This window comes from Ooceraea biroi, chromosome 2 (assembly GCF_003672135.1).
Source record: "Ooceraea biroi isolate clonal line C1 chromosome 2, Obir_v5.4, whole genome shotgun sequence".
Lineage (NCBI taxonomy): Eukaryota > Metazoa > Arthropoda > Insecta > Hymenoptera > Formicidae > Ooceraea > Ooceraea biroi.
This window is the reverse complement of record NC_039507.1, coordinates 12,627,869-12,644,950: the sequence shown is the minus strand read 5'-3', so window position 1 is coordinate 12,644,950 and position 17,082 is coordinate 12,627,869. Positions and strand designations below refer to the sequence as shown.

The 17,082-nt window shown below is 32.3% G+C and overlaps 1 protein-coding gene across 2 annotated transcripts; it reads left to right on the top strand.

Moving 5' to 3' along the window:
• The first annotated feature begins 1,064 nt into the window (after positions 1-1,064).
• LOC105281920 (aminopeptidase N-like) lies at positions 1,065-9,471 on the top strand. 2 transcript variants are annotated; one of them, XM_026975601.1, is made up of 12 exons: positions 1,065-1,207; positions 1,596-2,140; positions 2,478-2,978; positions 3,286-3,469; positions 3,685-3,838; positions 4,142-4,220; positions 4,573-4,967; positions 5,128-5,402; positions 7,518-7,708; positions 8,039-8,314; positions 8,415-8,490; positions 8,987-9,471. In XM_026975601.1, exons 1-12 carry the CDS (start codon positions 1,202-1,204, stop codon positions 9,110-9,112), a joined length of 2,808 nt encoding a protein of 935 aa, XP_026831402.1. In that variant the 5' UTR covers positions 1,065-1,201; the 3' UTR covers positions 9,113-9,471. The 2 variants fall into 2 exon arrangements, with proteins under 2 accessions (XP_026831402.1, XP_026831403.1); XM_026975602.1 differs by having other exon boundaries at positions 8,039-8,076; positions 8,987-9,074.
• Positions 9,472-17,082: the final 7,611 nt, after the last annotated feature.

Sequence of the window (17,082 nt, the reverse complement as noted above, 5' to 3'; positions counted from 1 at the left end):
CGTTTCACTAGTGTTGTGGGAGGTCTCCAGTCGATTGAATTTACTCACAATTTAGATTAATACTGTATATTTATCCTAAATCTCATACAAGTCGTTCTTAGGATATATGTACTTGCGCGCGCAAGTCGCTCAGGCTTGCCACCCTAACAACTAGAAACAGCTTATTTTGTTGAATATTTAGTAGACAGGCGGTACTGCGAACGATGATAATCGGAAATTTTGCACACGACAAAATACTTTGACGTCGCAATAATTGGCCGCATTTTAGAATTTGCAATGCACGACAGACTCGACGATGTTTGCGACGTCGCGAAACCAGAGAAGATAAATCGACATCCGTTGAACAATCAATCTGTTCACTGCAATGATTATCCAATTAACTATTAAAAATGTATTAACGATTATAACTTTAAAGCCCGTGCCACACTACGCATTACGAACACGGATCGGATTGAGATTGCGGATCACAGATCGATTTAATTTCGATCTGCGATCCGCAATCTCAATCCGATTCGCGTTCGTAATGCGTAGTGTGACACGGGTTTGCCTAGACAAACGGTGCGGAGAAAACGCTTACAATTTCGCCAAAATATAATAGAATATAATAGATAATAATATAATTGATAATAATGTGAATGATTAAGTGGACCAATATAAGAAAATATTTATTTATATAGCGTATTATATATATTTGCACATCAAGTCTATACATGTAAAGATGAATTCTTTGATAAAGCAATCCATGAAGAAGATTTGGAAACTAATGAAATATATTGCAGTCATGTACAATCTCCAAAAAATCGCGACACGAATGTTGTAATCATCTTATGGAGAAAGGAAGAAACATTATGTTTCAGACCTATTTAACTTTTTGATTAACCTAACGTATTGTTCGATAATAATGTAATCATCCGTTACAAGATAGAAGTTATTGCGAACTTCTCATTCGTTCCTTCAAATACCTATGTTTGTTTTCTCTACGCAAGCGGCTGATAGAACTCTTATATGTGTGAACCTTAAACATGTTTATATACCTATATTATTTCCACTTCGTGTGTCATTTCAGATTGTCCTTGGTCGTGGTAAGACCTATTCACAACGTTAGTGTAGTGATATATTTCAACATAAAGTGCTGTTAACGGTAATAACTAGTGATTGTACGAATTTCTTTATACTTACATTAAAATCGTCACAGTTCAAAATGCCGGTAAGTCATCAGAAATAGTTGATATTTATTCTCATTTATTCATTCTCAAAGATAAAACAAGTTATAGTGATAAAGAGCAACCAATGTACGGTAAAGATTTACTAGAAGGACGTAGAAGAGCACAATTTTTTGATATGACAAATAAATGGTATTTTATTTATTTGTCGCGACTTGTTCTCATATATTGTGCTTAAATTTGCCTCGCTATTAGATGTGACATGCAAAATGAATAAACTTTTGCAGATCTTGTAAAATGATTTTAACATTATTAATAATACGATTTATTATTGAAAAAGAAAACCTACAGAAAGAAAATAACGTATTTTTATGGATATACATGATATTTTATAATCATTTAATTTTTTCGGATGACGAAACGTTGTTACAGATAGTTGAAAGACAATTTCGCATCCCATTCCTTCAACTATTTCTAAGTAGTATAATGTTCACTACTGTGATAATATGTATACAAGCGGAAGATCAGTCTACCGAAATTAAAACACATAAAGAACTTGGTTATCGTTTACTAAAAGATGTACAGCCATGGCACTATAATATTAACATAGAATTTTCTGAAACGCTGGACCGTTTAAATGGCGACTGCGAAATTGACATTGAAATTTTAAAAGCAACGTCAAATATAAGATTACACAGTCCCAAACCGAAAAGACGGCTGATGGATTATAATATAAAATTGATTATGAAGAATGATATCGCAGATGAACCTATGCCTATAGCTATACCTATAACTGACATATATACTCCAAGAATGATGGGATACTCCGAGAAGGTGAACATTCTAGACCTCTCTTTCAATCAGCAGCTATCTCCTGGAAATTATTCCCTGTCAATCTCATACGAGACAAATATCAGTAAAGGCATAGAGGAAGGTTATTTTATTAAAAGTGTATTTCCGCCTGGAGCAAGACGACAGTGAGTTAACATTATAAGTACTCATCTAATTAAAATATAATACCTTAATATTCATTACTGTAAGATACACATTAATACACCATAATAATTATTATGTGTTATAGAGTAATAAATAATTTTGAGCGACTATCTACTGTTTGAAATAACATTAATATGTTAAACATTAGACATGGTGCCTCAAAATTATTTATCTGCAATATAATAACATGTAACAATAAAATATACTAACCGTTCTGCTTTAAATAAAGGATTATGCTTGCCTAGTGCCCTACTTGATAATTTTATTCAAAATATTATTTGGCCAATTAAAATTATATTAGGAATGTCCTTAAAATAGGAATACATTATTGGCAACAAATATTCAGTCTATTGAAGCTCGACAACTGTTTCCGTGTTGGGATGAGCCGGAATTTAAAACAACATTTCGAATTAGATTCATACATCCTCACGGATATATGATCTGTCCAGATGTGTGTGAAGAGGAAACATATACACAAGATGATTATAAACAAGATTGGATCTCCACTACTTTTGTCACTGTTAATGCAATATCTACTTACCAAATGATATTTGTGCTAACTGATTTAAAGCTTCTACCTCTCACTTATCCAGATGTATCATGTCATATATGCAATACCGAATCAAATGTGTTTAGTATGATATCGAGTAGATCTAGCATAGGAAAATATATGGAATTTGCAGGAAATGTGACTCTTAAGCTTCAAAACTCTACGTGGTACAGGAAACTTCCTAAAAGAGTCGCGTTTATAAATCAATATGCACTTCCTATGGCTATTCCATTTGATTTCATCGGAAAACAGAGGCTCATCATTTACAGGTATCTGGACGATGATCAGAAGATTTTTATTAATTTTACATTTTAATAATATAAAATTAAATAGCATTTCTATTGAATGAAAAAAATGTATAAATTAAAATTGTACCACATTAGCGACATGAATTTCAAAATAAAGAACGTGGATATTTTCATTTTTTATTGCTGATAATATTCATATAAAATTTGACTTTTTATGTAACATTACTAAATTCTAATACGTTTATATAATTTATACCTATTTATTTAGTAATATATAGTATATAATGTATAATGTATAGTATATAATATATTAAATATTATGTTATAGAGAATCACTTCTTTCTTACAATAAAGAATTAGACACCAGTGTCCAGAAAAGAGAAATAGCAAGCACAGTAGCACGTGGAATAGTACATCAGATGATAGATAATGCAATCTCACCGTCGTGGTGGTCTCACCTATGGTTAAATGAAGGGCTTGCCACTCTTCTTTACATGGAAATTCTAGATGAGGTTCTTTTCTATTACTAACGCAAGCTTCAATAATATAATAATATTGTATATTATGAAATACAATAGAAGAAGTTATTCTTACGACTAGATGATTTTTCACTATTAATACAAATATTTTTTCGGTTCAATATTCATTCAGTCAAATAAACTTTAATCAATATATTTAGATTATTAATCAATATATTTATATTTCAAATAAACTTTCTCTTTTATAGATTTTTACGGAATGGCGATTTCGTGATTTGTTCGTGGTGCAAGTTCGACAAGACTGTTTTCGCCTCGACACAAATTTCATGGAGCCTCTTTCATATGAAGTCCAGACATCATCCGAGATTAAATCCCTTTTCTCTTTTCCAATTTATGTCAAAGGTAAGCCAGACTAAGGATAATCAAACGATAATCTGTAATTATTTAATTCCAATTAACATAGAGAAAGCGATAAGTTATTTGTAACCAAAGTGTACTACGTATCGTATTTATATGTCGTATGTACCTGTTTTGCAAAATATGAGCACAAATCGGAGGGAATATGCAAAACACAATATATATAAAAGATGCATATTATATATTTCTTAAAGAAGATTAATTCATCTAAGAGAGATTAATATATAAAACAATATATATGACAATGTATTTTAAATTTACTTCTCTCCTTTACATATACATTTACAGCACCTGTCATATTGCGCATGGTAAAACATATTATGGGCAACGAGTTTCAAGATAGTATTCAGACATTTTTGACTATATAGTGAGTAACATTCTATAATACAGTATTAAGATAACGTAGTTTGCGACGAAATAAATTCAATATCGATATAGTTTTCGTGTGACAGTGATGTCTCATTATTATTTGATTACGAACAATGTAAGCTGCGATATCAAATATAAAATTTCATGCAAAATAAGTTTTTTATGGCTACGTTTAAAGTGATTTCACTCTTATATGCAAATACGAATTATTTTTCCTTGTTATAGAATGATTGAATATATTAGAGTTTGTAATGAAAATTATATTTATAACTTTTAATATAACTGATGTGTGTAACTCTATATATAACTTATAGTTTTAATTATGTGAAATTATACATTTATACATTTAGCTACTATGGATCTCTGAATCCTACTTATTTATGGGATATGATGCAAATTTACATGTCATGTGGAATACTGGACACACTCCTTACTCCAGAAGTATGTAACTATACCATGAATGATATAATGGAGACCTGGATAACAACAAATAATTATCCTATTGTACACGTTCATCGAAATGCAAGCAAGCTGTTCATATTTCAATCTGAAGAGGTATTTTACAATGATAATGAAGGCAAAGCGCTACCTAGTCACTGGTTACCTATCACTTTCACTACATGGGAAGAGTTAGATTTCAATAACACAGCCCCCCATTATTGGATAACTCCAAAGAATAGCAATGGAATATCTGTCCAACTTACTGATAATAATGGGTGGATCATACTAAACTTACAACAAACAGGTGCGTTAAATTGATATTCAGATTATTTATTTTTTACCTTATTTCCAGTTTTATATGATTTCAATATTCCCACAAATGATGTACATTACAACATGCATAGTTATTTTTTAACTATGAATCGCATTGACGGTATCATTTAATATTACTTATTATGCAATAGGATACTACCGTGTAAAATATGATAAAGATAGCTTAAGGTTCATTACAAACTATTTACGGAATGAAAACTGTGAGAAGATTCATGTTCTTAACCGCGCTCAACTCATTGATGATACATATTATTTCTTGATGAGAGGAAAAGTTCGGTACAGCCAGTTTGTGAATCTCATATACTATTTGGGCCGAGACAGGGATTACGTAGCATGGTATCCTATGCTCCAAATATTTATAGACCTATCGTATTTCTTACCATTTGCAGACAGCTTATTTATAAAGGTTAGATAATTATAAAGTTAGAAAAAGTTGTTAAGAAGCATGTTATAAGTTATCTGCATAGTGTATAAAATGTCATTATAGTATTTGGATTTTAAATGAACACTTAATAATATCAAGAAAATATCGAAGTAGATGCACTAACATCAATTACAATATGCAAAAAATCCAAAATAAAAACAACAATGCAGAAAATGTGTAACGTTCCTGTTTTATACATTACATACATAGGGTAAAGGTGACAGTCGTTGGTGTACATTTGTCATTTTTCTATCTTTTATCATTTATTAAATTAGCTATTTTCATCTCAAAATAAAAATAATCAGATGTTCTTAAAGTTTAGAATATCAATTTTTCAACGACCAGTTTAATAATGGGCAGTATGCATAAAGACAAGTAAAAGCTTTTACTAGTGATTTTTCAAGTAAATACTTGGTTCCGTACGCACAAAAGATTAAGTATTTGCTACAAATAGTATTTACTTAATTTTCTAGTAAATACTTAAAAATACATATGCATAACACGGAATATTTATACTTAAAATTTGAAGTAAATGCTAGCAACATTTCAAGTACTAGTAAAAGATTATGCATATGACATCTAGTATTTGCTTTTACTTATACTTATTACTTATAAGCATTTACTTATTTTTATGCATATAACCCAATGTCATCTCTTTATCTAATAAGTAATAGCATTATATTTTAATCAACAATAACGAATTTTACAGTGGTTGGCAGTGGATACATAATGATTGACACTGAAGTAGACAGTTTTTGGCATTATATAAATTTGAAGTTATTATAATTATTATTATTTTATACTTGTAACTATAATAGCAAATCGAAAATTAAGAATTTTTCAAAAAATATTCTTTTATTTCTAACAATATTTATATATTTTTGGAAAGAAAAATTATATGAAATTAGCATTTACTTTAAACAAAATAGTACTAAAAAAGAGGCATTTTTACTTTAGGAGTGTATTTTTAAAAATTCACTCTTTGTAAAAAGTACACTTTTTGTAAAGTATTAAATATATAAATATATTTATATATAATTATATAAATATAATTTATATAAATATAAATATTAAGAAAATATTTAATACGCTTTCTACATCTGACAAATAGTTCACCAGAGTAAGCTCTTCATTTTCAGTTAAATAAGTGACAGGTCCATATCCAGGTTTTTTAAATTTATTACTCATACGAAATTGTATCGTAGAGCGGGGTATTTTAAATATTTTCGAAGCCTTAAGCTTGCTCATACCATTCTCTACTGCATTTATTGCAGCTTCAATCTTTTTCTCTTTTTCTTTATTTTTCATTTCCTTTAAAACAGTATAAAATTTCATATAATTGTTTTATTTTATTCCTATTTTCCACTGTGTTTCAAATAGTATGTCAACCACTAATGCTTCAAATTAATAACAGGATATTAGTGATTGGCAAAGGATTTCAACTACTATAAAAGTCTTTAATATCATGTATACAGTAATTGGCACTCGCAATTGTCGGGGTTAGAATTGCGGAAATGCGTTTAATTTTCATAAATACATCAAATATTTAATAAATGATTAGTACAATCTATAACAATGTCATTTATTACTTTTTAATAGCCGAAAATTACAATTATCCACTTACCTGTTTTAAGCAACACCGATTATAAAATATGTCTTACGTGATACCGATCCACTTTCTGTCAAAATCGTATTACCAATTAGAAAAGACCGTTATCATTAAAAGGTTAAGCCAAATAGTTTAATTTAATTAATTTAAATTTCTAAATACTGAAACTTTAACAATAAACAGTTTTTTATCATTCTTAGAATAGTATGCCAACAACTATAGCACTGCCAATGACTGTCGTCCTTACCCTACGTGCTTATAGATAAGACATTGCAAAATTATAAATGATGTAGGATGTATTTGTGTGATAAATGTAAGCACGTATACTGTGTATGGTATATGCTATCAATTCAACTGAACAAATTCAAAATATTTTGGAGATATATACTGTTTATTGTAATATTAAAGGATTAATAACTTTTCATATTTACTTTTATAAAAAACAAAATATTAATATGATGGTCACATAAGTTTTTCAACGTTTATAGCAAGATATGCGCTATATATTGAAAAGGTTGCTCTACACATTATCATACGACGAAAAGGTCGATGAAGATGATCTCACTAAGTGGTTGCGCCAAGAAGCTGTAAAATGGGCATGTATCTTTGATGATACACAATGTCAGCAAATTGCTACTTATAGATTGAAGGAACACCTAGAAGATCCTACAAATCACAAGTAATTTCTGCAATTACAATACAACGTATTATGAGGACAAACCAAATGGGATACATAAATATAGTCATTGGATTTCGCTCTCAATCTTCTTTAAAACACATTGCATTATTCCCTTTAGTTTTTTATTGAGTCAGAATGATTTTTTTAAATTAAATGTACGCATTAATGTCTTGTACGCATTACTATATGCAGTTGTTTTTATCATCCTTTCTTCCTCAGCAGTTTGTCAAGAGACTTTTTAATTTTGCGAACTCTGTTAATAATTGATTGTACCGTTTATGATGATAAGAACTTTGTTATTGGAGTGTATTTATTTTTTGCATATTATAGACTTTCGCTGGAATGGAGAGAATGGACGTATTGTAAAGGTGCGATAAAAGCGGATGAGAGTGTTTTGCTGAAATTGGAAGAATTATTAAACATAAATAATTCTAAAGCTTTTAATTATATTTCATGCGCTGAAATACCCCATCGTATAATCGACATTTTCTATTCTTCATCTCTTAAACGGAAAGACAGATATCCCACTCTTTTCTCTTATGCCATCTTTGTAAATTATGCAGTGAAACATATACACGGCATCATAGAAATTATAAAGGCGTACAAGTAATAAACTTGTTTTTATAAATTTCTGTTCCAAAATTATGGCAAGTTTCTTTAGTAGTTAAGTTTAATTACAACTCTATTAATTCATTTTCTTTTGCAGTGCTTCACTTTCTGATAAAAGCAAATTATTAGTTGTTATTATAAATCACTTATATTCTGAAGAGAAAATTCAACAGGTAATTTTTATGATTGCATTCTTGTTTAAATTTGCTGACACTATATGATTGCTTTGTTATTAGCTATTATTTTTTAGGGTAGAAACACAAAGAATGCAGGTTTGCAGCCAGCGCCGATCAGCACTGATCGGTATTAAGAATATATACGTTTTATCATATGAGACCGCACATAATAAAAACAGATTCGGACTTGTCCGAATATATTATATTCTTAATACCGATCGGCGTCGATCGGCGCTGGTTGACAACCTGCTTTCTTTGTGTTTCCACCCGTAATACATATATTATACATATACACGCATCGTAGAAATAATATCTAATTATAGTTGTACTAAAAATAGTATTTATAACAGAATGGTATCACAGCTTTATTACAACATTTATTTATAACAGAATGGTATCACAGCTTTATTACAACATTTATTTCATATTTATATTGTTACTTGTTATAGCTATATATTTATAATTTTTATTTATATGATGTTACCTGTTTTAGATGAGCAACCTTCTGGGTTGTAAATTCGTGAAACCGAAAATATGTAGAACTTTTGATGATGTTATCAAAAGACGCTTGCGTCAAGTTGCGTACCAAAAATCCAGGCTTCTTAAATTACATCTATAATATATCTAATTGTTTAAATGTGTCAATGAGAGATAAAGCCATGTGTTTATGCTATTATATTATAAATATTTTAATGCATATTTCCTTATAATTAGGTAGTGTTTTACAAATTTATTTATTACTAAGTATTCAATATGTTCAATTTTATGCTTTAAATTTATACTTTAATACATTCTTCTAGTTAGCTTCACTAGTGTTAATACTGTTATTATTATTATGTTGTGTCTATTATATTTCATCCTACGTTTGCGTTTACTATAAATTCACATTTATACTGCATATTTTGTTTCTCTTATTTAACAATGTTCTAATGTACAGAGTGAGTCACTAAAATAATTATATAATGGTATTCGAACAAACACAGTTTTGATTTTAAAAAAAGGTTCAACTCCACGATTAACCAGTCTCGCCGTTGCCGCGGATTCGGTGATTTCAGAATAATAGTGCGAGATCAGAGTGATCCAAGAATTGCGCGAGAAACAGCTTATTTTGTTGAATATTCAGCAAACAGACGGTATTGTGAACCATGATAATCGGAAATCTTGCACACGACAAAATACTTTGACGTCGCAACAATTTACCGCATTTTAGAATTTGCAATGTACAACGGAGCCGATGATGTTTGCGCCGTCACGAAACAATTGAAGATATATTGACATCCGTTGAACAGTCAAGTCAATCTGTTCAACGCAATGATTATCGAATTAATGATTTAAAAATTTATTAAAATAACTTAACGATTATACTTTAAAGCCCATGTCACACTATGTATTGCGTATGTAGATCGGATTGTAATTGCGGATCGCAATTCAGCCAATCAAGGTGAGCCAGCTTCGCTTTGATTGACTGAATTTCGATTCCTTATCCGCAATCTCAATCCGATCCGCGTCCTCAACATATAGTGTGACATGGGCTTAATGAAGTTAGACGGTTCGGAGAAAACGCTTAAAATTTCGCCAAAATATAGTAATAGATACATAATATAATATAATATAATATAATAATAGATATAATAGATAGATATATAATATTGTTACGTCCGGACGGCGGATTCCGCTCGACGCACCACTCGCACTCGCTCACACACTCGCCGAGACACTCGCGCACCAAATAAGACGACACTTCTATAGAAAAGCGACTAAGATTTATTATAACGAGAGCGGGATGCGATACACGTCCGTCGTTTATAAGCTCACGTTCGAATCTCACTTCGCTGTTGTTTATTATTCCCCCTGGTGATCCGTCGCCAGGAGGCTCGCGTCTTCCTCGCCGACGGCCGATCTGACGACGCTCAGCTGATCGGCAGCTGACCGGCTCTTCGTTATGCCGGGTGGCCAACCCGGACATAACAATATAATAATAGATATAATAATAGATAATAATGTAATAGATAAAAATACGAATGATTAAATGGACCAGTATAAGAAACTGTTCATTTATGTAGCGTATTATAAATATTTTCACATCAAGTCTATATAAAGATGAATTCTTTGATAAAGTAATCGATGAAGAAGATTTCGAAAGTATGCAATATATTGTAATCAATATATTGTAGGGGAGACCGGGGACAAAAGTACCATTTTGCATTTAAGATTTTATAACAATTAAAATATCAAGAGGCACGGTAGTGTCTCGCGCCAAGTATACGTGCAGCGCGAGAAGCAGAGTGCCTCTTTACGCGAGACGACATTTAGAAAGAGAGCCTTCGATTATTAGATCTCAATAACGGCTGATCCGATCAACTTCTAAGTAGGCTCAATGGATAACTTGGGTTCGAATTGCATAAGAAAAGTGTTTTTATTTTTCTCCTACGTGTCCTACGAGCGGAGATATTGCGATGCAAAGTTCGAAATGTCATGATTTTACGATTAAGATACTCCATTTTCTCCTTATCTGTCAAGTGAAGGCTAGAGAGACGAATGAAAAAATGTGAAGTTCGCTAATTTCGACGCTAGATGGCTCGAAATGACACGTAAATGTAGAGTAGATAATGCTCAATGCAGTATCGATCAATATCGTCGCATTTCGAATTTCGCATAACTTTTTAAATATTTCTTTACTTTTAATCATCTCTTAATACATTTTATATGGCACGGTAGTTAAGAGTTGATTAAAATCAAAGAAACGTTTATAAAGTTATGGAAAATTCGAAATATGACGATTTTGAGACACACACACACACACACACGCACGCACGCACGCACGCACGCACGCACGCACGTCTAGCCACACTGCTACAAAGTCGGGTAGCTGCGCGCCCATAAAGACGGGTTGCTGTGCGCCCACAAAGACAGGTCGCTGTGCGCCTGCAAAGACACTACAAAATGTGTTAAATCACAACAAAATTACCTTTTTGAAAAAAGGTACAAAAAAGCGCCAAGCATACGTGCCCGAAGAACGCATTTAAAGATAACCTTTATAAAACTAATGATATCAATAAATTTCGCCAATTATAAAAATCAGTATTTATGCAAACCAAAAAATCTATTACATTTATTCTATTTATTACAGCTATTATATTTTTATACAACTAAATATTTTAATACATATAAATATTGCAATACAAATAAGTGTTTTTTCAAAATACTTGGCGCTGCTAAACCGATTCAATAATTGTCTTAGTATTTAAATAATCTAAAGATTACAATCATTTCTTTACACTCTAAATTACATAACACAAGTACCGAAATACATAAAATATATGTTACAAATGTAGTTCAACTTATTCTATACTTAATTCTATACTTAATTCTAATGTCTCACACACACGCGCGCGCGCGCGCGCATTCACGCCCGCACGCATTCATAAGACAGAAAGAAAGAGAATAAGGCAATTAACATATTGATTCGGTTTAGCAGCGTCAAGTATTTTGAAAAAACACTTATTTGTATTGAAATATTTTTATGTATTAAAATATTTAGTTGTATCAAAATATAATAGATGTAATAAATAGAATAAATGTAATAGATTTTTTGGTTTGCATAAATACTGATTTTTATAATTGGCGAAATTTGTTGATATCATTAATTTTATAGAGGTCATCTTTGAACGCGTTCTTCGGGCGCGTATGCTTGGCGCTTTTTTGTACCTTTTTTTAAAAAGGTAATTTTGTTGTGATAAAACTTACTTGAGGAGGGAAAAAAGTAATATTGCTCCTGTACACGTGTACATTTCGTGAAGGCCAGCAAAAGACTAACGAATAAATACCTATCTGTTTAGCGTATATTGCCTCGCAATCACACAAATATACCTGGTATGACTTTAAAATTATTCACGTTGTTACAACTGTACCGTGGTACTTTTGTCCCCGGTCTCCCCTACAATGTCCAATAAATCGGGACACAAACGTTATTATCTTATGAAGAGAGAAAAAATAGTATGTTTCAGATTTATTCTTGATTTATCTCTGGCTTGGTAATCTAATAAATCGTTACAAAATAGAAGTTATTGCGAACTTCTCACTTGTTCCTTCAAATACCTATGTTTGTATTCTCTACGCATGCGGCTGATAGAACTCTTATATGTGTGAACCTTAAATATGTTTATATATTATTTCCACTTCGTGTGTCATTTCAGATTGTCCTTGGCCGTGGTAAGATCTATTCACGATGATAGTGTAGTGATATGTTTCAGCATAAAGAGCTGTTAATAACTAGTGATTGTACGAATTTCTTTATACTTACATTAAAATCGTACACTTCAAAATGCTGGTAAGTCATCAGAAATATTTAATACCCACTAAAAAAACCTCAAAAAGGTAAAAAAAGTACGCCAAGTACATAACAAATCCCACCTTGTACGCAACAAAAAGTTTAAAAATCTATTTATAAAAATCAGAACTAAATATGAAATCAATAGTTAACTAGCCAAGTACCTCGAAGCAATTCAGTGTCAGTATTTTATCCAAATGTTTTCCATGCATATTCTCTTATACGCAACAAAAAGTTTAAAAAAACATTTATTATAAAAATCATCAAAATTCTCTCTCTCTAAATATGAAATCAATTGTTAACTAGCCAAGTACCTAGAAGTACTTATTTTATTCTCAATATTTCCCATGCATACTCTCTTATCGCATGACGACATTGAAGTACTTGGCGTGCTCGCGTTGGACATATCTTCTTGTAAATATCTTATAAAATTCTTATAAATTTGTACAGTATCTTGATTCCTACTGTATCATGTATCTTGATTTTCAATAATAACTCACAAATCTTTTTAGTTGGAAGTATTATAATAAACACATTTACAGTTATACAGACTAGGAAAGTGATTATAAACATCTTTTTTCATTACTTAGTCGATACAAATAATTTACATGTAAAGTACAGATTATAGGTAGGACAGTATATTTTAATGCGAACCGGGCACGTCAAGTACTTCAATGTCGTCATACGATAAGAAAGTATGCATAGGAAATATTTAGAATAAAATAGGTACTTCTAGGTACTTGGCTAATTAACAATTGATTTTATATTTAGAGAGAGAGAGAGTTTTGATAATTTTTATAATAAATATTTTTTAAAACTTTTTGTTGCGTATAAGAGAGTATACATGGAAAAACATTTGGATAAAATACTGACACTAAATTGCTTCGAGATACTTGGCTAGTTAACAATTGATTTCATATTTAGTTTTGATTTTTATAAATAGTATATCCTCTAAATCTGTTCTTATTTACTTTGACATAAATCAGGCGGATTACATGGAAGCTTTAAGGAGTGATTTCTTGCCGCAAAGCCATCGCTCTTTGCGGCGCGGATCTCGATGCTCCCAGGGCGATGCGAACAACTTTTTCAAGGCTTCTTACGGCTCTCAAAAGATGGGCTGTACATCTTCCGAGTAAACATTCCGTGAGAATACAAATATGGCGAAGACAGGAGTCGTGCGCGAGTCTTCTCGCAAGTGAAATCAATACTGGTTTTTCAGTAGACCGTAATCGTTTCTACACCGATGGTATTTATCCAAAGGCAGAAGGCAAGCAAACATAATGAAAACGCAATATTTTCGTTTTATTACTGTTTCATCGAGTGTGTCTCCATCCCTTTTCATCCCCGTCTTCTGGATATCGACAATCTCCTCTTTGCACTGCACGTCACTTCATTATTGTAATTATTATTAACAAACGGATGGAGAGTTATTGTCAGGGATGAGATACTTACACGCAGTTAGTAGAATTTTATATTTCTCGCATATTGCTCCTTCAGGATATCTCATCAACCCGCTTAGACGAATAACGAAAAAAGAAGAAGCACGCAGGGTGAAAATTTGTCGCCCGTAAAAAATCCAGCTGACAGCTTATCCTCTTTTGCATCTGAAGTAACGCTGGTGCTCGAAAAAGGAGAGAATGCATAGAAGAGACGCCATTCTCTCGATTACTTCGTGCGTCAGCCTGACATTTAATTTCGCGCGAGAGCTATTGACATTTCGATCGCCGGCCTGTTAGATATCTGGTATTTGCGTTTTCCGCGCACATCCTGTTCAAAAGCAGCGAATGGTCTCGCTGACGTGAACGCACACCATGAATCGAGCAGTGCATCGTTTCCGAGTATTTAATTACCGGACTCGCAATTCTATTCTCGTGAGATGAGGTTTGCGTGATGTACAAGGAAATCGCTCGCTGGTACGTGCGGTGCGCCATATTCTACACAAAATTTTCTACATCAAATTGTAAGGTCATGCTGCACAGAAAAATCGTGATCTTGATCTTTTTAAGAATTAATCGATCGCTTCCTGATACAAAAAAAGACAAGATGGAGCGTGTTATTGAAAAAACATATCTGTTACAACAGACGACTCTTAAATTCAGCACGGAGTGCAAGCAACAGTAGAGTGTGGTGAAAATTTCGTTATCCAGGATAATATGATAAAATGAAGAAGTTCAGAAGTTTAGTAGTTCAGAGTTTACTATAAAAGCGTGACTCGAGTTTCAAGGAACCATTGCCTCACAGAGTGCTCAAGGTATCACACAATCTTGAACGATAAGGATTTTACTCCACGTCCGCCTCACCAAAAAGATTTCAGCCTTGCATCGCATAAGATAAAGGCATTTAAACAACAAAGTTCTGAAAGACAATAGTCTACAACTTGAAGTCTTGTTCGACATTGCATTCTTGCTGCCAAGTTGCAGTCGAGTAACGAAAACTAAGGTAAGAGTATAAAGATTAATTATGCGTCTCTTAATAATGACATATTTTTTTACGTTCTTTTGTAATTAATATTCTCAATTTCTCTTATTTTTTATGTTATTATTCATAATCCTTCGGTAGTCGCAATATTTTTCTCCCATGACTGGTCGCACTATATCTTACAGATATACTAATTTTCTCTTTATTTTCCTCTGCTTCTTGAAATATTTTTTACTTTTATTAGTACTTGGCTAATGGATCAGACATTAAAGTATAAAAAAATAGTGAAGAACAAATTGCCAAGTATTAGAATGTGGATAAACTGTAATTAAGAAAAAAATAAATAAAGTATTATTATAGTATCTTACGTATATCTATTGGATATTATGAGTACTGGAGGGATAATAGAAGATCAATAAGTTGCAATCGTTCTATATTTAGCTGATTAAGAAAAATGGCTCAAGCCATTACATGATAGTTCACGTAGAACAACATTTATACATATATTTATATTTATAGTAGTGTAGTACTGCAAGTGCTCCTTATAATGCAAGTGCCCTGTTGCATGAAAATGTTAGCAAAATACAACTTTATAATACCATTATCAAAATGTATAAGCAATGGAGCACTTTCGGAAATTTATCGCGCATTTCCTTTCGCCTAATCCACGTCCGCAAAATTCGGAAACTTTCGAGAGGATTACGAGAACGCCCGAATTAAAAGAGTAGAGTTTGGGAACTTTGCTACGGCTGAATGCATACGGTGATCGATGCTTGAAATTTTTGTGTACGTATCTCGGGCATTCCGGCCGTTACCATTGTCGAAGTTGGCTCGCAATTTTCGTCCGATATCGAAAATATTGGTTCAGCATTATCGTGAAAAGTCGGGAGCGCAATCTTGATACTTCAGTTGTCATTCGTCAAAACTGTAACAAGGCCTCTGGCGAACGGCGACCTCTGTATACGTTTGCGTATGTGTGTGTGTATGTGTGTCTGTCCTATTCTTGTCTGACAAAAATTATCCCAAGTTCTTCAAAACGGCTGAATTGCTATCGCCAATCACCAAAGTTCTTTATAAATTGATGCCAGTTGCTCGAGATGGGAAGTTGTTACTTGAAAATGCGACAGACATCTCGTTAGCAGAGTTGGTCTGTACGTATACTGAGACGGTATCTCCGCTTCTGTCCTAAGCATCCTCTGTAACTACCTTAATGGTAATAACACCTCAGTTTTTCCTGATATAATTGGACGAAGCTCATGAAATAGGGCGGACTTGGGATTCTCGGATACAGCAGGATGCGCGATATACACCTAACGTAGACGCAGTCTACCATGGACTATGTAATTGAGTTTGAGATAATTTAATAACCCTTTAATTTCATTCATCGCGGGAATCCTCTCACCACATCTCTCTACCTGAATGTACAATCTCATTGTATCATTATATATTGTTTATCTATTTATTTAAAGTATTATAATATAAGATGTACAGTGATACCGAAGACAAATCTCGAGGCAACGCGCTAAATGTAAATAAAAAATTTGAAAAATATTTTCACTTTACTATAAAAAGCAATTCTTTTATTCATTTATCTTTATTTCGAGTTTCCAAAATTTTAACAAGAAAATCTGAACGATATTATCTTTTATAGACAAACCACGTCGGTTACGCGCATCAATAAGTAACGCATCAATTCTGCTGTGCGGTTTATCGACATTGTAACCGATTCCGATGTATCGATAACGCTGTACGTTTCCTTCAAAAGGATTCTCTCATAAAATTTTCTTTCTGGTTAAATTCTCTCGGTAACGGCGAAGATCGGATTAACTTAGAGATTCTAT

Bases quoted from the DNA above. Each gene is read 5' to 3' on its own strand.
- LOC105281920 (XM_026975601.1), top strand. The intron at 2,979-3,285 runs GTATCTGGACGA...ATTATGTTATAG, and splicing joins CAGAGGCTCATCATTTACAG to AGAATCACTTCTTTCTTACA. The intron at 5,403-7,517 runs GTTAGATAATTA...CAACGTTTATAG, and splicing joins CAGACAGCTTATTTATAAAG to CAAGATATGCGCTATATATT.